Consider the following 21,934-nt stretch of genomic DNA (forward strand, 5'->3'; position numbering starts at 1 on the left):
CCTCTGTGATGTTACCTATAAACGGTTTGTGAGGACCTCTCCGTGATGTTACCTATAAACTGTTTGTGAGGACATCTCCGTGATGTTACCTATAAACTGTTTGTGAGGACATCTCCGTGATGTTACCTATAAACGGTTTGTGAGGACATCTCCGTGATGTTACCTATAAACTGTTTGTGAGGACATCTCCGTGATGTTACCTATAAACGGTTTGTGAGGACATGTCTGTGATGTTACCTATAAACGGTTTGTGAGGACCTCTCTGTGATGTTACCTATAAACTGTTTGTGAGGACATCTCTGTGATGTTACCTATAAACGGTTTGTGAGGACATCTCTGTGATCATACCAATAAAAACGGTTTGTGAGGGAGCTCTCCGTGACCCTACCTGTGCAGCGATGCCTCCTCGCCCTGCCAGGTCTCCTCCACTGCTGGCGTGCATGCCTGTGGTCCAGGTGATCTCGTGATACTGGAAGATGGTGAAGGATACCTCTCCGTTGGTGATCAGTATGACCTGGAAGGTATTCACCTGTACAGAGAACAGTCGTCAACAGCGTAGAGAACACATTTTCATTGATCGATTGATTGATTGATTGATATATGTATTTTAATTGGTTGAGAATCCTAACCGGTGTGATGTCACTTCCTCCAAAGAAGGTGACTTTGTGCCACGTTGAGATGAGGATCCACGTCGCACTGAACTCTGGGAACTCGGAGAAGTGTCGTCTGACGTCAGCTGTGGCCCTCAGGAGGACAGACGGGTCTTTACTCTCCCGGTAGAAGACCTGCCCCGCCCGCCTGTTGTCCACGTCAGCCCAGAACGGCGCCACAACCCTCCGGTCTCCGGCGATGGGAAACGATACAGGTGTGAATTGAGACACCTCTCTGAGGAACGAGACGAGGCCGTTGTTGTTCACCTGTTGGGGAGGAGAGGAAGAGAGAAGAAGGTAAGGTTAGCATTGTTTCAAAATGGGTAAACATTGCTATATACAGAGAGTACCAGGTAATAACATGGATATATACAGAGAGTACCAGGTAATAACATGGATATATACAGGGAGTACCAGGTAATAACATGGCTATATACACAGAGTACCAGGTAATAACATGGCTATATACACAGAGTACCAGGTAATAACATGGCTATATACAGGGAGTCCCAGGTAATAACATGGCTATATACAGGGAGTACCAGGTAATAACATGGCTATATACAGGGAGTCCCAGGTAATAACATGGCTATATACAGGGAGTCCCAGGTAATAACATGGCTATATACAGGAAGTACCATGTAATAACATGGCTATATACAGGAAGTACCAGGTAATAACATGGTTATATACAGGGAGTCCCAGGTAATAACATGGTTATATACACAGAGTACCAGGAAATAACATGGTTATATACACAGAGTACCAGGTAATAACATGGTTATATACACAGAGTACCAGGTAATAACATGGTTAGATACCAGGTAATAACATGGTTATATACAGGAAGTACCAGGTAATAACATGACTATATACAGGAAGTACCAGGTAATAACATGGCTATATACAGGGAGTACCAGGTAATAACATGGCTATATACACAGAGTACCAGGTAATAACATGGCTATATACAGGGAGTCCCAGGTAATAACATGGCCATATACACAGAGTACCAGGTAATAACATGGTTATATACACAGAGTACCAGGTAATAACATGGCTATATACACAGAGTACCAGGTAATAACATGGTTATATACAGGAAGTACCAGGTAATAACATGGCTATATACAGGGAGTACCAGGTAATAACATGGCTATATACAGGAAGTACCATGTAATAACATGGCTATATACAGGAAGTACCAGGTAATAACATGGTTATATACAGGGAGTCCCAGGTAATAACATGGTTATATACACAGAGTACCAGGAAATAACATGGTTATATACACAGAGTACCAGGTAATAACATGGTTATATACACAGAGTACCAGGTAATAACATGGTTATATACAGGAAGTACCAGGTAATAACATGGCTATATACACAGAGTACCAGGTAATAACATGGTTATATACAGGAAGTACCAGTTAATAACATGGCTATATACAGGGAGTACCAGGTAATACCATGGTTATATACAGGAAGTACCAGTTAATAACATGGCTATATACAGGGAGTACCAGGTAATAACATGGTTATATACAGGAAGTACCAGGTAATAATATGGCTATATACAGGGAGTACCAGGTAATACCATGGTTATATACAGGAAGTACCAGGTAATAACATGGCTATATACAGGGAGTACCAGGTAATAACATGGTTATATACACAGAGTACCAGGTAATAACATGGTTATATACAGATACCAGGTAATAACATGGTTATTTTCAGGAAGTACCAGGTAATAACATGACTATATACAGGAAGTACCAGGTAATAACATGGCTATATACAGGGAGTACCAGGTAATAACATGGCTATATACACAGAGTACCAGGTAATAACATGGCTATATACACAGAGTACCAGGTAATAACATGGTTATATACAGGAAGTACCAGGTAATAACATGGTTATATACAGGAAGTACCAGGTAATAACATGGCTATATACAGGGAGTACCAGGTAATAACATGGTTATATACACAGAGTACCAGGTAATAACATGCTTATATACACAGAGTACCAGGTAATAACATGGTTATATACAGGAAGTACCAGGTAATAACATGACTATATACAGGGAGTACCAGGTAATACCATGGTTATATATACGGGGAGTACCAGGTAATAACATGGCTATATACAGGGAGTACCAGGTAATAACATGGTTATATACACAGAGTACCAGGTAATAACATGGTTATATACAGGAAGTACCAGGTAATAACATGGCTATATACAGGGAGTACCAGGTAATACCATGGTTATATACAGGAAGTACCAGGTAATAACATGGCTATATACAGGGAGTACCAGGTAATAACATGGTTATATACACAGAGTACCAGGTAATAACATGGTTATATACAGATACCAGGTAATAACATGGTTATATACAGGAAGTACCAGGTAATAACATGACTATATACAGGAAGTACCAGGTAATAACATGGCTATATACAGGGAGTACCAGGTAATAACATGGCTATATACACAGAGTACCAGGTAATAACATGGCTATATACACAGAGTACCAGGTAATAACATGGTTATATACAGGAAGTACCAGGTAATAACATGGCTATATACACAGAGTACCAGGTAATAACATGGTTATATACAGGAAGTACCAGTTAATAACATGGCTATATACAGGGAGTACCAGGTAATACCATGGTTATATACAGGAAGTACCAGTTAATAACATGGCTATATACAGGGAGTACCAGGTAATACCATGGTTATATACAGGAAGTACCAGGTAATAACATGGCTATATACAGGGAGTACCAGGTAATAACATGGTTATATACACAGAGTACCAGGTAATAACATGGTTATACACACTGAGTACCAGGTAATAACATGGTTATATACAGGAAGTACCAGGTAATAACATGGCTATATACAGGAAGTACCAGGTAATAACATGGCTATATACAGGGAGTACCAGGTAATAACATGGTTATATACACAGAGTACCAGGTAATAACATGGTTATATACAGATACCAGGTAATAACATGGTTATTTTCAGGAAGTACCAGGTAATAACATGACTATATACAGGAAGTACCAGGTAATAACATGGCTATATACAGGGAGTACCAGGTAATAACATGGCTATATACACAGAGTACCAGGTAATAACATGGCTATATACACAGAGTACCAGGTAATAACATGGTTATATACAGGAAGTACCAGGTAATAACATGGTTATATACAGGAAGTACCAGGTAATAACATGGCTATATACAGGGAGTACCAGGTAATAACATGGTTATATACACAGAGTACCAGGTAATAACATGCTTATATACACAGAGTACCAGGTAATAACATGGTTATATACAGGAAGTACCAGGTAATAACATGACTATATACAGGGAGTACCAGGTAATACCATGGTTATATATACGGGGAGTACCAGGTAATAACATGGCTATATACAGGGAGTACCAGGTAATAACATGGTTATATACACAGAGTACCAGGTAATAACATGGTTATATACAGGAAGTACCAGGTAATAACATGGCTATATACAGGGAGTACCAGGTAATACCATGGTTATATACAGGAAGTACCAGGTAATAACATGGCTATATACAGGGAGTACCAGGTAATAACATGGTTATATACACAGAGTACCAGGTAATAACATGGTTATATACAGATACCAGGTAATAACATGGTTATATACAGGAAGTACCAGGTAATAACATGACTATATACAGGAAGTACCAGGTAATAACATGGCTATATACAGGGAGTACCAGGTAATAACATGGCTATATACACAGAGTACCAGGTAATAACATGGCTATATACACAGAGTACCAGGTAATAACATGGTTATATACAGGAAGTACCAGGTAATAACATGGTTATATACAGGAAGTACCAGGTAATAACATGGCTATATACAGGGAGTACCAGGTAATAACATGGTTATATACACAGAGTACCAGGTAATAACATGCTTATATACACAGAGTACCAGGTAATAACATGGTTATATACAGGAAGTACCAGGTAATAACATGACTATATACAGGGAGTACCAGGTAATACCATGGTTATATATACGGGGAGTACCAGGTAATAACATGGCTATATACAGGGAGTACCAGGTAATAACATGGTTATATACACAGAGTACCAGGTAATAACATGGTTATATACAGGAAGTACCAGGTAATAACATGGTTATATACAGGAAGTACCAGGTAATAACATGGCTATATACAGGGAGTACCAGGTAATACCATGGTTATATACAGGAAGTACCAGGTAATAACATGGCTATATACAGGGAGTACCAGGTAATAACATGGTTATATACACAGAGTACCAGGTAATAACATGGTTATATACAGATACCAGGTAATAACATGGTTATATACAGGAAGTACCAGGTAATAACATGACTATATACAGGAAGTACCAGGTAATAACATGGCTATATACAGGGAGTACCAGGTAATAACATGGCTATATACACAGAGTACCAGGTAATAACATGGCTATATACACAGAGTACCAGGTAATAACATGGTTATATACAGGAAGTACCAGGTAATAACATGGTTATATACAGGAAGTACCAGGTAATAACATGGCTATATACAGGGAGTACCAGGTAATAACATGGTTATATACACAGAGTACCAGGTAATAACATGTGTATATACACAGAGTACCAGGTAATAACATGGTTATATACAGGAAGTACCAGGTAATAACATGACTATATACAGGGAGTACCAGGTAATACAATGGTTATATATATGGGGAGTACCAGGTAATAACATGGCTATATACAGGGAGTACCAGGTAATAACATGGTTATATACACAGAGTACCAGGTAATAACATGGTTATATACAGGAATTACCAGGTAATAACATGGCTATATACAGGGAGTACCAGGTAATACCATGGTTATATACAGGAAGTACCAGTTAATAACATGGCTATATACAGGGAGTACCAGGTAATAACATGGTTATATACACAGAGTACCAGGTAATAACATGGTTATATACAGATACCAGGTAATAACATGGTTATATACAGGAAGTACCAGGTAATAACATGACTATATACAGGAAGTACCAGGTAATAACATGGCTATATACAGGGAGTACCAGGTAATAACATGGCTATATACACAGAGTACCAGGTAATAACATGGCTATATACACAGAGTACCAGGTAATAACATGGTTATATACAGGAAGTACCAGGTAATAACATGGTTATATACAGGAAGTACCAGGTAATAACATGGTTATATACAGGAAGTACCAGGTAATAACATGGCTATATACAGGGAGTACCAGGTAATACCATGGTTATATACAGGAAGTACCAGGTAATAACATGGCTATATACAGGGAGTACCAGGTAATAACATGGTTATATACACAGAGTACCAGGTAATAACATGGTTATATACAGATACCAGGTAATAACATGGTTATATACAGGAAGTACCAGGTAATAACATGACTATATACAGGAAGTACCAGGTAATAACATGGCTATATACAGGGAGTACCAGGTAATAACATGGCTATATACACAGAGTACCAGGTAATAACATGGCTATATACAGGGAGTACCAGGTAATAACATGGCTATATACAGGGAGTACCAGGTAATAACATGGCTATATACAGGGAGTACCAGGTAATAACATGGCTATATACAGGGAGTACCAGGTAATAACATGGCTATATACAGGGAGTACCAGGTAATAACATGGCTATATACAGGAGTCCCAGGTAATAACATGGCTATATACAGGAGTACCAGGTAATAACATGGCTATATACAGGAAGTACCAGGTAATAACATGGCTATATACAGGAAGTACCAGGTAATAACATGGCTATATACAGGAGTACCAGGTAATAACATGGCTATATACAGGAGTACCAGGTAATAACATGGCTATATACAGGAGTACCAGGTAATAACATGCTTATATACAGGGAGTACCAGGTAATAACATGGCTATATACAGGGAGTACCAGGTAATAACATGCTTATATACAGGGAGTACCAGGTAATAACATGGCTATATACAGGGAGTACCAGGTAATAACATGCTTATATACAGGGAGTACCAGGTAATAACATGGCTATATACAGGGAGTACCAGGTAATAACATGGTTATATACAGGAAGTACCAGGTAATAACATGGCTATATACACTGGGTACCAGGTAATAACATGGCTATATACACTGGGTACCAGGTAATAACATGGCTATATACAGGGAGTACCAGGTAAAAACATGGCTATATAGGGAAGTTTAAAGGCCTGGCACCCCACCAACAGAATGCTATATATATGGGGCATACAACAATCTCAGCTCTGTAGATTTTGCTGCGAAGAGACAGAATCAATAGATACTTTTTTCTGGTATTGACCCTATGTAGCTTGTTTCTGGTCACAGGTTCAGGAATGGTTAAAAAATTACAACATGCACTTAAAATGAACCTTACAAATAGGGGTGTTGGGCGATCTGGAAAACCAGTCAATAAATAATATAATAACACTCAGAGGAAAGGTTTTCATCTTTAGCTCACAATCTGTGGATTAGAAAGATTCAAACATTTTGTAAAACATCACAGCACAATTTAAAAATACATGGCACATGGAAACCAAACGAGGTCTATGGTGATAGGTGGGATGGGCTGAGAGGGTAGTCTATGGTGATAGGTGGGATGGGCTGAGAGGGTGGTCTATGGTGATAGATGGGATGGGCTGAGAGGGTGGTCTATGGTGATAGGTGGGATGGGCTGAGAGGGTGGTCTATGGTGATAGGTGGGATGGGCTGAGAGGGTGGTCTATGGTGATAGGTGGGATGGGCTGAGAGGGTGGTCTATGGTGATAGGTGGGATGGGCTATGGTGATAGGTGGGATGGGCTGAGAGGGTGGTCTATGGTGATAGGTGGGATGGGCTGAGGGGGTGGTCTATGGTGATAGGTGGGATGGGCTGAGAGGGTGGTCTATGGTGATAGGTGGGATGGGCTATGGTGATAGGTGGGATGGGCTGAGAGGGTAGTCTATGGTGATAGGTGGGATGGGCTGAGAGGGTGGTCTATGGTGATTAGGTGGGATGGGCTGAGAGGGTGGTCTATGGTGATAGGTGGGATGGGCTGAGAGGGTGGTCTATGGTGATAGGTGGGATGGGCTGAGGGGGTGGTCTAAGGTGATAGGTGGGATGGGCTGAGGGGGTGGTCTATGGTGATAGGTGGGATGGGCTGAGGGGGTGGTCTATGGTGATAGACGGGATGGGCTGAGAGGGTGGTCTATGGTGATAGGTGGGATGGGCTGAGAGGGTGGTCTATGGTGATAGGTGGGATGGGCTGAGGGGGTGGTCTATGGTGATAGGTGGGATGGGCTGAGAGGGTGGGATTAAAGAGTTTATGTTTGTTAATGTTATTGTTATGTATAAAAGTAAAATGTATGTACATGTAAATGTAGCAAAAAAACTGTAAAAAACAAACAAAGATATTTGTCCTCCGAAGAGGGGTTAGAAAAATAAAATGAAATATATATAAAAAGCTCTTTACCTGACTCGCTTTTCAAAGAAATGCATTTTGTGCTCTTGTCGGAAGCAATCGCTCTCACATTTCTGTCTAGAAATTACCTATAACTGGGCTAATAAAAATACATGGCACATGGAAACCAAACAAACTAGCAAAGAACAAAAGTGAACATTTTGATCTGAAAACAAGCACATCTACTCACGACCGCTCATGCTGTAAACACAGTCCAGTTCAAAGTCAATGGCACAGATCCATGTATGGCAATGATCTATTTGCATATAGGCCTACTGCAGCTGTGATAGGTTATTGTGCACCGGTCTGTGTAGAGAATGGGTAATGCCTGTCAATGCAATAGAATCCTACTCTGATGCACTCTGCCTACAACAAAATCTGTTGCATAGTTAGTTTTGCATACGAAGTCTTGCAGAGTTAGTTTTTGTTGCAATGAAAGTGGCTAATATTGCGTTGAGTCGATCACGAGTGCCCATGATAAAGGGAAACGTTGATAGTGTTAACTAACGGGGGAAACTCTAGAGTGAAGTTGAGTGAACTTCAATCTTGTGCTTCTCTGCACAGGCTGATATTTCTTCTACTCATAACGAGCTTAGAGGGAACATTGGTAGACTCTTTCAGCAGATGTACTGTATCCACTTCCTCATGTTTGGAACAGACAGTGTCTTTGTTCATTCAGATGGCATGGCAGGCAGCAGCTGAGAAAACCAGGTTATGACCCCCCGCACACACACACCTGCCCGAAGTCATGATGCACACACACACACACACACACACACACACACACGCACACACGCACACACACACACACACACACACAGAGGTATGGGTCTGGTCTTACAGTGTGCTGCCAAGGATTTGATCCAAAGGTTGTGTTTGAGACCACCTAAAGTTCAAGACCAAGACTGGGGGGGGGGGCCTAGTCAACACCCAAGACCGGAGCAAATTGAGTCCTAGTCAACACCCAAGACCGGAGGGGGGGGTGGGGCACAGAGTCAAGACCGAGACCAGCGAAATGAGTCCAATTCAAGACCATGATTGTAATTTTTTCATTGGCTCCTTTTTTCAATTTTCTCTGAAAATAACATACCCAAATCTAACTGCCTGTAGCTCAGGCCCTGAAGCAAGGATATGCATATTCTTGATACCATTTGAAAGGAAACACTGAGGTTTGTGGAAAGGAATGTAGAGGAATATAAAAATTTGATCTGGTAAAAGATCATTCAAAGATAAACAACAACTGTTTTTTTGTATTATTTTTGTACCATCAGAGAAAGGCCATAATGTATTATTCCAGCACAGGTGCAATATAGATTTTGGCCACTAGATGGCATCAGTGTATGCGCAAAGTTTGTTCAAAACTGTGCACTCTCCTCAAACGATAGAATGATATTTCTTTCACTTTAATATCTACTGTCAATTGGAAAGTGCAGTTAGATAAACAATAATTTATAAGCTTTCTGCCAATATTAGATATGTCTATGTCCTGGAAAATCTTCTTCTTACGTTTTTTTTCTTACTTACAACCTCATGCTAATCAAATTAGCCTACATTAGCTCAACCGTCCTTCAGGGGAACCCACCAATCCTGAAGAAGTTATGTATTATATTATTATTGTTCTGATTTAATCTCTTACATTTTTGTTGGAAAGGAAAGGGTTAAAACGCTGAAGAGAAAAAAAACGATTCAATCACAATTTTTTCTTTCCTAGCTAAGTCAGCCATTGGCTGGGCCATTAGAAGCTAGATAAAGGCATCTGCCTTCTTGAAGACCAATAATAACGAGCAGTAGTTTCCCCACGGTCTAGCTAGCTAGCTTTTGTTGTCTGCTAGTTTGCAGTGGCTGCAGCAGGTGTTATCAAATAAGGATGTTGTTGCTCATTTGTTTTGTTTTTTGCTTCTCCAAGGATAACTTTCCAATGAGCATCATCTGGTGAACTGTGTGTTTTTACTGCACTTCTTGTTGTCAGCCATCTCTATGAAAATAACTTTTGTGTGTGAAATATTGTTACATTTAAAGTGGAACTGACAGCATTTTAGCAACATGACATTTCCTTAAATTTGGTTCATTTACACCCCCAGGAAAGAATATGACACTTTATGAAACATTTTCTGACGAGCGACCACTTCGATATGGTAATTTTCATAAATTCTTACAATGCTCAGACATTTATGAAAATTCTATAGTAATATAGAGTGTGAAAGTGGACAATTAATAGACACTGCAGCAAATAAAACCTAATAAAAACACGTCTCGTCCAGTAAAGGACCTACACAGACCAATACGCTATAGCCAATCAGAGCTACAGTAGGCCTTTATACAAACACGCCATTTACCACACAGGCCCGCCATCATTCACTTTGAACTGGACTGTGTTTACAGGAAGTAGGACCTGCCATCATTCACTTTGCACTGGACTGTGTGTTTACAGGAAGTAGGACCTGCCATCATTCATTATGCGGAGGTGTTGCTAACATTTACGATAGCAAATTTCAATTTACAAAAAAAAAAAATGACGTTTTCGTCTTTTGAGCTTCTAGTCATGAAATCTATGCAGCCTACTTAATCACTTTTTATAGCTACTGTTTACAGGCCTCCTGGGCCATATACAGCGTTTCTCACTGAGTTCCCTGAATTCCTATCGGACCTTGTAGTCATTGCAGATAATATTCTAATCTTTGGTGACTTTAATATTCACATGGAAAAGTCCACAGACCCACTCCAAAAGGCTTTCGGAGCCATCATCGACTCAGTGGGTTTTGTCCAACATGTCTCTGGACCCGCTCACTGTCACAGTCATACGCTGGACCTAGTTTTGTCCCATGGAATAAATGTTGTGGATCTTAATGTTTTTCTTCATAATCCTGGACTATCGGACCACCATTTTATTACGTTTGCAATTGCAACAAATAATCTGCTCAGACCCCAACCAAGGAACATCAAAAGTCGTGCTATAAATTCACAGACAACACAAAGATTCCTTGATGCCCTTCCAGACTCCCTCTGCCTACCCAAGGACGCCAGAGGACAAAAATCCGTTAACCACCTAACTGAGTATCTCAATTTAACCTTGCGCAATACCCTAGATGCAGTTGCACCCCTAAAAACTAAAAAATGTCTCATAAGAAACTAGCTCCCTGGTACACAGAAAATACCCGAGCTCTGAAGCAAGCTTCCAGAAAATTGGAACGGAAATGGCGCCACACCAAACTGGAAGTCTTCCGACTAGCTTGGAAGGACGGTACCGTGCAGTACCGAAGAGCCCTTACTGCTGCTCGATCATCCTATTTTTCTAACTTAATTGAGGAAAATAAGAACAATCCGAAATTCCTTTTTGATACTGTCGCAAAGCTAACTAAAAAGCATCATTCCCCAAGAGAGGATGACTTTCACTTTAGCAGTGATAAATTCATGAACTTCTTTGAGGAAAAGATTATGATTATTAGAAAGCAAATTACGGACTCCTCTTTAAACCTGCGTATTCCTCCAAACCTCAGTTGTCCTGAGTCTGCACAACTCTGCCAGGACCTAGGATCAAGAGAGACGCTCAAGTCTTTTAGTACTATATCTCTTGACACAATGATGAAAATAATCATGGCCTCTAAACCTTCAAGCTGCATACTGGACCCTATTCCAACTAAACTACTGAAAGAGCTGCTTCCTGTGCTTGGCCCTCCTATGTTGAACATAATAAACGGCTCTCTATCCACTGGATGTGTACCAAACTCACTAAAAGTGGCAGTAATAAAGCCTCTCTTGAAAAAGCCAAACCTTGACCCAGAAAATATAAAAAACTATCGGCCTATATCGAATCTTCCATTCCTCTCAAAAATTTTAGAGAAGGCTGTTGCGCAGCAACTCACTGCCTTCCTGAAGACAAACAATGTATACAAAATGCTTCCGTCTGGTTTTAGACCCCATCATAGCACTGAGACGGCACTTGTGAAGGTGGTAAATTACATTTTAATGGCAACGGACCGAGGCTCTGCATCTGTCCTCGTGCTCCTAGACCTTAGTGCTGCTTTTGATACTATCGATCACCACATTCTTTTGGAGAGATTGTAAACCCAAATTGGTCTACACGGACATGTTCTGGCCTGGTTTAGATCTTATCTGTCGGAAAGATATCAGTTTGTCTCTGTGAATGGTTTGTCCTCTGACAAATCAACTGTAAATTTCGGTGTTCCTCAAGGTTCCGTTTTAGGACCACTATTGTTTTCACTATATATTTTACCTCTTGGGGATGTTATTCGAAAACATAATGTAAACTTTCACTGCTATGCGGATGACACACAGCTGTACATTTCAATGAAACATGGTGAAGCCCCAAAATTGCCCTCGCTAGAAGCATGTGTTTCAGACATAAGGAAGTGGATGGCTGCAAACTTTCTACTATTAAACTCGGACAAAACAGAGATGCTTGTTCTAGGTCCCAAGAAACAAAGAGATCTTCTGTTGAATCTGACAATTAATCTTAATGGTTGTACAGTCATCTCAAATAAAACTGTGAAGGACCTCGGCGTTACTCTGGACCCTGATCTCTCTTTTGAAGAACATATCAAGATCAAGACCATTTCGAGGACAGCTTTTTTCCATCTACGTAACATTGCAAAAATCAGAAACGTTCTGTCCAAAAATGATGCAGAAAAATTCATCCATGCTTTTGTCACTTCTAGGTTAGACTACTGCAATGCTCTATTTTCCGGCTACCCGGATAAAGCACTAAATAAACTTCAGTTAGTGCTGAATACGGCTGCTAGAATCCTGACTAGAACCAAAAAATTTGATCATATTACTCCAGTGCTAGCCTCTCTACACTGGCTTCCTGTCAAAGCAAGGGCTGATTTCAAGGTTTTACTGCTAACCTACAAAGCATTACATGGGCTTGCTCCTACCTATCTCTCTGATTTGGTCCTGCCGTACATACCTACACGTACGCTACGGTCACAAGACGCAGGCCTCCTAATTGTCCCTAGAATTTCTAAGCAAACAGCTGGAGGCAGGGCTTTCTCCTATAGAGCTCCATTTTTATGGAACGGTCTGCCTACCCATGTCAGAGACGCAAACTCGGTCTCAACCTTTAAGTCTTTACTGAAGACTCATCTCTTCAGTGGGTCATATGATTGAGTGTAGTCTGGCCCAGGAGTGGGAAGGTGAACGGAAAGGCTCTGGAGCAACGAACCGCCCTTGCTGTCTCTGCCTGGCCGATTCCCCTCTTTCCACTGGGATTCTCTGCCTCTACCCTGTTACGGGGCTGAGTCACTGGCTTACTGGGGCTCTCTCATGCCGTCCCTGGGGGGGCTGCGTCACCTGGGTGGGTTGATTCACTGTTGTGGTCGGCCTGTCTGGGTTGGCGCCCCCTTGGGTTGTGCCGTGGCGGAGATCTTTGTGGGCTATACTCGGCCTTGTCTCAGGATGGTAAGTTGGTGGTTGAAGATATCCCTCTAGTGGTGTGGGGGCTGTGCTTTGGCAAAGTGGGTGGGGTTATATCCTTCCTGTTTGGCCCTGTCCGGGGTGTCCTCGGATGGGGCCACAGTGTCTCCTGACCCCTCCTGTCTCAGCCTCCAGTATTTATGCTGCATTAGTTTATGTGTCGGGGGCTAGGGTCAGTTTGTTATATCTGGAGTACTTCTCCTGTCCTATTCGGTGTCCTGTGTGAATCTAAGTGTGCGTTCTCTAATTCTCTCCTTCTCTCTTTCTTTCTCTCTCTCGGAGGACCTGAGCCCTAGGACCATGCCCCAGGACTACCTGACATGATGACTCCTTGCTGTCCCCAGTCCACCTGGCCATGCTGCTGCTCCAGTTTCAACTGTTCTGCCTTACTATTATTCAACCATGCTGGTCATTTATGAACATTTGAACATCTTGGCCACGTTCTGTTATAATCTCCACCCGGCACAGCCAGAAGAGGACTGGCCACCCCACATATGCTCTCTCTAATTCTCTCTTTCTTTCTCTCTCTCGGAGGACCTGAGCCCTAGGACCGTGCCCCAGGACTACCTGACATGATGACTCCTTGCTGTCCCCAGTCCACCTGACTGTGCTGCTGCTCCAGTTTCAACTGTTCTGCCTTATTATTATTCGACCATGCTGGTCATTTATGAACATTTGAACATCTTGGTCATGTTCTGTTATAATCTCTACCCGGCACAGCCAGAAGAGGACTGGCCACCCCACATAGCCTGGTTCCTCTCTAGGTTTCTTCCTAGGTTTTGGCCTTTCTAGGGAGTTTTTCCTAGCCACCGTGCTTTTACACCTGCATTGTTTGCTGTTTGGGGTTTTAGGCTGGGTTTCTGTACAGCACTTTGAGATATCAGCTGATGTACGAAGGGCTATATAAATAAATTTGATTTGATTTGATTTGATTTGATTATGAACTGGACTGTGTGTTTACAGGAAGTAGGACCTGCCATCATTCACTTTGCACTGGACTGTGTGTTTACAGGAAGTAGGACCTGCCATCATTCATTATGAACTGGACTGTGTGTTTACAGGAAGTAGCAACTGCGCCACTTTATATTATTAGAAGGCATTTCTGTAAATATGTTAATGCATTTCTGTAAATATGTTAAAACACCACGGGAGTCCTCTTACATTTGGGAACTTTACAGTCCTATTGATCAAACAACCATGAAAAGGTCGGCTCTCTCTCCCTCAATTATGAACATCAACAAGATAAACAACTCATTCTAGCCAGAGCAAGATGAGCTAATATCTAACAAAAGAACATTAGATAACCCTATCAAACTTTTGTTAGCTAGTTGGCCGTCAAAATTGCACTGATAAAAGATGGGGAATTAGAAGCCTCCTCGTCCTTCTGCAACTTGCCTGCCAACGCATTCTTGTCCCAAACAAGCTCTTAAGATAACTGGCTAAAGATGACTAGCTCGCTAGCTAGCTAAAAATGAGAGAACACCTCACTCTGACCATTTTACCCGCTGTAGCAGAGCTGGTTTGGCTGTTTACATGTTATCTAGAGTGTTCTTGACTGGTCTATGGTGATAGGTGGGATGGGCTGAGGGGGTGGTCTATGGTGATAGGTGGGATGGGCTGAGGGGGTGGTCTATGGTGATAGGTGGGATGGGCTGAGGGGGTGGTCTATGGTGATAGGTGGGATGGGCTGAGGGGTGGTCTATGGTGATAGGTGGGATGGGCTGAGAGGGTGGTCTAAGGTGATAGGTGGGATGGGCTGAGAGGGTGGTCTATGGTGATAGGTGGGATGGGCTGAATGGTGATAGGTGGGATGGGCTGAGAGGGTGGTCTATGGTGATAGGTGGGATGGGCTGAGGGGTGGTCTATGGTGATAGGTGGGATGGGCTGAGAGGGTGGTCTATGGTGATAGGTGGGATGGGCTGAGAGGGTGGTCTATGGTGATAGGTGGGTTGGGCTGAGGGGTGGTCTATGGTGATAGGTGGGATGGGCTAGAGGGTGGTCTATGGTGATAGGTGGGATGGGCTGAGGGGGTGGTCTATGGTGATAGGTGGGATGGGCTGAGGGGGTGGTCTATGGTGATAGGTGGGATGGGCTGAGAGGGTGGTCTATGGTGATAGGTGGGATGGGCTGAGGGGTGGTCTATGGTGATAGGTGGGATGGGCTGAGGGGTGGTCTATGGTGATAGGTGGGATGGGCTGAGAGGGTGGTCTAAGGTGATAGGTGGGATGGGCTGAGAGGGTGGTCTATGGTGATAGGTGGGATGGGCTGAGGGGGTGGTCTATGGTGATAGGTGGGATGGGCTGAGAGGGTGGTGTATGGTGATAGACGGGATGGGCTGAGAGGGTGGTCTATGGTGATAGACGGGATGGGCTGAGAGGGTGGTCTATGGTGAGGGGGTGGTCTTTATTTTTTTATCTACGTTCTCAGACACCGGTCACATTGACGTTCGTAATTTCAACAGATGTTCTGCGCTCTGACACACTCAGACCAGAGTGCTCTGAAATCGTAGTAGATAGCCAGAAAATAATTTTACGAACGCAAGAGAGATGCTAACTGGATAACAGTCGTTCATGTTCTTGCGAGCTAACCAATCTCTAGCTGTGTATAGCCACCGAAAAACGATATGAGGGGGAAAAAGTCAGTCACTCATCCACTCCTCCAATGGCATGACAAGACATCCTCCTAGCAGCTAGCTAGCTAACGTTAGGGTCAATGTTTTTAGCTTGCTACATAAAATAGATACGCTAGCCTATTAGCCACGTTATGACTGATCATTGCCCTTGCTAGTTTGATTGTATTGACATTCTCAGCCTTCGTCCGATTTTGTCCAGAATATCGTTGAAATTGAAACAGTGCATCCCGAATGATGTGGAGACTTATATTTCCCTCACTAACTTTAAACATCAGCTATCTGAGCAGCTAACCAATCGCTGCAGCTGTACATAGTCCATCTGTAAATAGCCCACACAATCAACCTACCTCATCCCCATATTGTTTTTATTAACTTTGCTGCTCTTTTGCAACCCAGTATTTCTACTTGCTCACCATCATCTGCTCATATATCACTCCAGTGTTAATCTGCTAAATTGTAATTACTTCGCTACTAGGGCCTATTTATTGCCTACCTCCTCACGCCATTTGCACACATTGTATATAGACTTTCTTTTTTTTCTGTTGTGTTATTGACTGTACGTTTGTTTACTCCATGTGTAACTCTGTGTTGTTGTTTGTGTCGCACTGCTTTGCTTTATCTTGGCCAGGTCGCAGTTGTAAATGAGAACTTGTTCTCAACTGGCTTACCTGGTTAAATAAAGGTGTTCTCAACTGGCTTACCTGGTTAAATAAAGGTGAAATATATATTTTCTTAAATGTTGCAGCTGTAATTTACAACCTGATAGCAATATGTTTTAGATTAACCAAGAAATGTATCGTGAATTATCCGGTGTCCTATGTGAATTTAAGTATGCTCTCCCTCTCTCTCTCTCTCTCTCTCTCTCTGACGACCTGAGCCATGGGACCATGCCTCAGGACTATCTGGCCTGATGACTCCTTGCTGTCCCCAGTCCACCTGGTTGTGCTGCTGCTCCAGTTTCAACTGTTCTGCCTGCGGCTATGGAACCCTGACCTGTTCACCGGACGTGCTACCTGTCCCAGACCTGCTGTTTCCAACTCTCTAGAGACAGCAGGAGCGGTAGAGATACTCTGAATGATCGCCTATGAAAAGCCAACTGACATTTACTCCTGAGGTGCTGACTTGCTGCACCCTCTACAACCACTGTGATTATTATTATCTGACCCTGCTGGTCATCTATGAACATTTGAACCTCTTGGCCGTGTTCTGTTATAATCTCCACCCGGCACAGCCAGAAGAGGACTGGCCACCCCTCAGAGCCTGGTTCCTCTCTAGGTTTCTTCCTAGCTTTTGGCCTTTCTAGGGAGTTTTTCCTAGCCAACGTGCTTCTACACCTGCATTGCTTGCTGTTTGGGGTTTTAGGCTGGGTTTCTGTACAGCACTTTGAGATATCAGCTGATGTACGAATGGCTTTTCTGAAAACATTTGATTTAATTATATTAATATTATATTTATTTATATTAATCATGCATTGAACTGCACTCATATGTTCTGCCAACAAGGCCTTACTGTACATTTACTGGTCTCTGTAATAGTTGTTAGAACAGTTGTACATTTAGTTTGGTAAATGCTTAATGGTTGTGTTTTTGTATTCTTCTGACTGGGACCTACTGGCTTATTATGGCTAGAGTTTATGGAAGGTGTAACGGCTGTCGGTGGAAGAAGGTGAGGACCAAAGCGCAGCGTGGTATGTTACTTGTTCATGTTATTTATTTAAAACTGAACAACATCAAACAAAGAAACAAAAAGCACAACGCTCCTTCAGGTGTAAACCACACTAAACAGAAAGTATAATCACCCACAACTCAAGGGTGAAACCAGGCTGCCTAAGTATGGTTCTCAATCAGGGACGACGATTGCAGCTGCCTCTGATTGAGAACCATACCAGGCCAAAAACAGAAACACCAAATTATAGAAAAAAGAACATAGACTGCCCACCCTACTCACGCCCTCTGACCTTACTAAAACAACGACATCACAAAGGAACATAGACTGCCCACCCAACTCACGCCCTCTGACCTTACTAAAACAACGACATCACAAAGGAACATAGACTGCCCACCCAACTCACGCCCTCTGACCTTACTAAAACAACGACATCACAAAGGAACATAGACTGCCCACCCTACTCACGCCCTCTGACCTTACTAAAACAACGACATCACAAAGGAACATAGACTGCCCACCCTACTCACGCCCTCTGACCTTACTATAACAATGACATCACAAAGGAACATAGACTGCCCACCCTATTCACGCCCTCTGACCTTACTAAAACAACGACATCACAAAGGAACATAGACTGCTTATCCTGTAACATCATGCTGTGTGTGTCTGCTGTCTCTCCATCGGCCCTATGTAGTGGTACAGTGGTGTAGTGTGGCCTGGAGAAGTGGGTATAATCTAATGTTGCCAAAAAGATCCCAAACGGCCCGCCCAGAGAAGAAAAGAGACCCTGTGTGAAATGTTTTCCAGTGTGTTCCTATGTTTTTTGTAATTTTTCCTGTAGATTTTTCAGATTATCACTCTTTAAACAACCCAAAAAAAATGTCATAGTTTTTTGTTGGTGTTGATGGTCTCAACGATGCTTAAACCACATCAATCTGATTAGACGTCAGGGCCTGGCTTCTAGTGGGTGGTCCACCCAGGTCCATCCATGTCTACGCCCCTGTCTCCCCAGTGGGTGGGCCTCTGTCCACCCTGGTCCATCCATGTCAATGCCCCTGTCTCCCCAGTGGGTGGGCCTCTGTCCACCCTGGTCCATCCATGTCTACGCCCCTGTCTCCCCAGTGGGTGGGCCTCTGTCCAACTTGGTCCATCCATGTCTACGCCCCTGTCTCCCCAGTGGGTGGGCCTCTGTCCACCCTGGTCCATCCATGTCTCCCCAGTGGGTGGGCCTCTGTCCACCCTGGTCCATCCATGTCTCCCCAGTGGGTGGGCCTCTGTCCACCCAGGCCCATCCATGTCTACGCCCCTGACGTAAACAGCTCATGATGACCATTGCAGCATCACAAATAGCCTAATAACACCAACAATTTGGACAAAACTGGTTCAAGAGCTGGTTTGCATGCCTATTGTTGCCTTAGTTAGCATTTACTGGTAGATATCATGCGTTTTAAATGTCTTTACTTCCCTACTAGCTACTGATGTCATTCTTCTGTGAGCTGCTCCATACCAGAACCAGTTGAGTTGCTCCATACCAGAACCAGTTGAGTTGCTCCATACCAGAACCAGTTGAGTTGCTCCATACCAGAACCAGTAGAGAGCTGCTCCATACCAGAACCAGTTGAGTTGCTCCATACCAGAACAAGTTGAGAGCTGCTCCATGCCAGAACCAGTTGAAAGCTGCTCCATGCCAGAACCAGTTGAGTTGCTCCATACCAGAACCAGTTGTGAGCTGCTCCATACCAGAACCAGTTGAGTTGCTCCATACCAGAACCAATTGAGTTGCTCCATACCAGAACCAGTTGAGTTGCTCCATACCAGAACCAGTTGAGTTGCTCCATACCAGAACCAGTTGTGAGCTACTCCATACCAGAACCAGTTGAGTTGCTCCATACCAGAACCAGTTGAGAGCTGCTCCAGTCCAGAACCAGTTGAGTTGCTCCATACCAGAACCAGTTGTGAGCCGGTCCATACCAGAACCAGTTGTGAGCTGATCCATACCAGAACCAGTTGAGTTGCTCCATACCAGAACCAGTTGTGAGCTGCTCCATACCAGAACCAGTTGAGAGCTGCTCCATACCAGAACCAGTTGAGTTGCTCCATACCAGAACCAGTTGTGAGCTGCTCCATGCCAGACCCAGTTGTGAGCTGCTCCATACCAGAACCAGTTGAGTTGCTCCATACCAGAACCAATTGAGTTGCTCCATACCAGAACCAGTTGTGAGCTGCTCCATGCCAGACCCAGTTGAGCTGCTCCATACCAGAACCAGTTGTGAGCTGCTCCATGCCAGAACCAGTTGAGTTGCTCCATACCAGAACCAGTTGTGAGCTGCTCCATACCAGAACCAGTTGAGAGCTGCTCCATGCCAGAACCAGTTGAGTTGCTCCATACCAGAACCAGCTGTGAGCCGGTCCATACCAGAACCAGTTGTGAGCTGATCCATACCAGAACCAGTTGAGTTGCTCCATACCAGAACCAGTTGTGAGCTGCTCCATACCAGAACCAGTTGAGAGCTGCTCCATACCAGAACCAGTTGAGTTGCTCCATACCAGACCAGTTGTGAGCTGCTCCATGCCAGACCCAGTTGAGCTGCTCCATACCAGAACCAGTTGTGAGCTGCTCCATACCAGAACCAGTTGAGAGCTGCTCCATACCAGAACCAGTTGAGTTGCTCCATACCAGAACCAGTTGTGAGCTGCTCCATGCCAGACCCAGTTGAGCTGCTCCATACCAGAACCAGTTGTGAGCTGCTCCATACCAGAACCAGTTGAGAGCTGCTCCATGCCAGACCCAGTTGAGTTGCTCCATACCAGAACCAGTTGTGAGCTGCTCCATACCAGAACCAGTTGAGAGCTGCTCCATGCCAGAACCAGTTGAGAGCTGCTCCATGCCAGAACCAGTTGAGAGCTGCTCCATGCCAGAACCAGTTGAGAGCTGCTCCATACCAGAACCAGTTGAGAGCTGCTCCATGCCAGACCCAGTTCAGTTGCTCCATGCCAGAACCAGTTGAGAGCTGCTCCATACCAGAACCAGTTGAGAGCTACTCAATGCCAGACCCAGTTGAGTTGCTCAATGCCAGAACCAGTTGAGCTGCTCCATACCAGAACCACTTGAGAGCTGCTCCATACCAGAACCAGTTGAGTTGCTCCATACCAGAACCAGTTGAGAGCTGCTCCATGCCAGACCCAGTTGAGTTGCTCCATACCAGAACCAGTTGAGTTGCTCCATACCAGAACCAGTTGAGAGCTGCTCCATACCAGAACCAGTTGAGAGCTGCTCCATGCCAGAACCAGTTGAGTTGCTCCATACCAGACCCAGTTGAGTTGCTCCATACCAGAACCAGTTGAGAGTTGCTCCATACCAGAACCAGTTGAGAGCTACTCCATACCAGAACCAGTTGAGAGCTGAAAACTCTGGCTCCCTGCAGATGATATTCCACTGAATCTAGACTGTGTGTGCGGCGAGCATGTAAACATAAACTCAGCAAAAAAAGAAAAGTCCCTTTTTCAGGACGCTGTCTTTCAAAGATCATTCGTAAAAATCCAAATAACTTCACAGATCTTCATTGGTTTAAACACGGTTTCCCATGCTTGTTCAATGAGCCATAAACAATTAATTTTAAATTTTACCTTTATTTAACCAGGCAAGTCAGTTAAGAACACATTCTTATTTTCAATGATGGCCTGGGAACAGTGGGTTAACTGCCTGTTCAGGGGCAGAACGATAGATTTGTACCTTGTCAGCTCGGGGGTTTGAACTCGCAACCTTCCGGTTACTAGTCCAACGCTCTAACCACTAGGCTACGCTGCCGCCCCAATTAATGAACATGCACCTGTGGAACAGTCGTTAAGACACTAACAGGTTACAGATGGTAGGCAAATAAGATCACAGTTATGAAAACTTAGGACACTAAAGAGACCTTTCTACGGACTCTGAAAAACACCAAAAGAAAGATGCCAGGG

At 43.3% G+C, this 21,934-nt stretch overlaps 1 protein-coding gene across 1 annotated transcript in view; it reads right to left on the reverse strand.

Moving 5' to 3' along the window:
• The window catches only part of LOC115127709 (sushi, nidogen and EGF-like domain-containing protein 1), a 197,406-nt gene that overhangs the window by 145,670 nt on the left and 29,802 nt on the right, over positions 1 to 21,934 (reverse strand). Inside the window, exons 2-3 of the mRNA XM_065009494.1 lie at positions 630 to 917; positions 389 to 529 (exon numbers count right to left, since the gene is read on the reverse strand). Coding sequence (XP_064865566.1) covers positions 389 to 529; positions 630 to 917 — 429 coding nt within the window. The remainder of the gene's footprint in view (positions 1 to 388; positions 530 to 629; positions 918 to 21,934) is intronic.

This window comes from Oncorhynchus nerka, linkage group LG25 (assembly GCF_034236695.1).
Source record: "Oncorhynchus nerka isolate Pitt River linkage group LG25, Oner_Uvic_2.0, whole genome shotgun sequence".
NCBI classification, from domain to species: Eukaryota; Metazoa; Chordata; class Actinopteri; order Salmoniformes; family Salmonidae; genus Oncorhynchus; species Oncorhynchus nerka.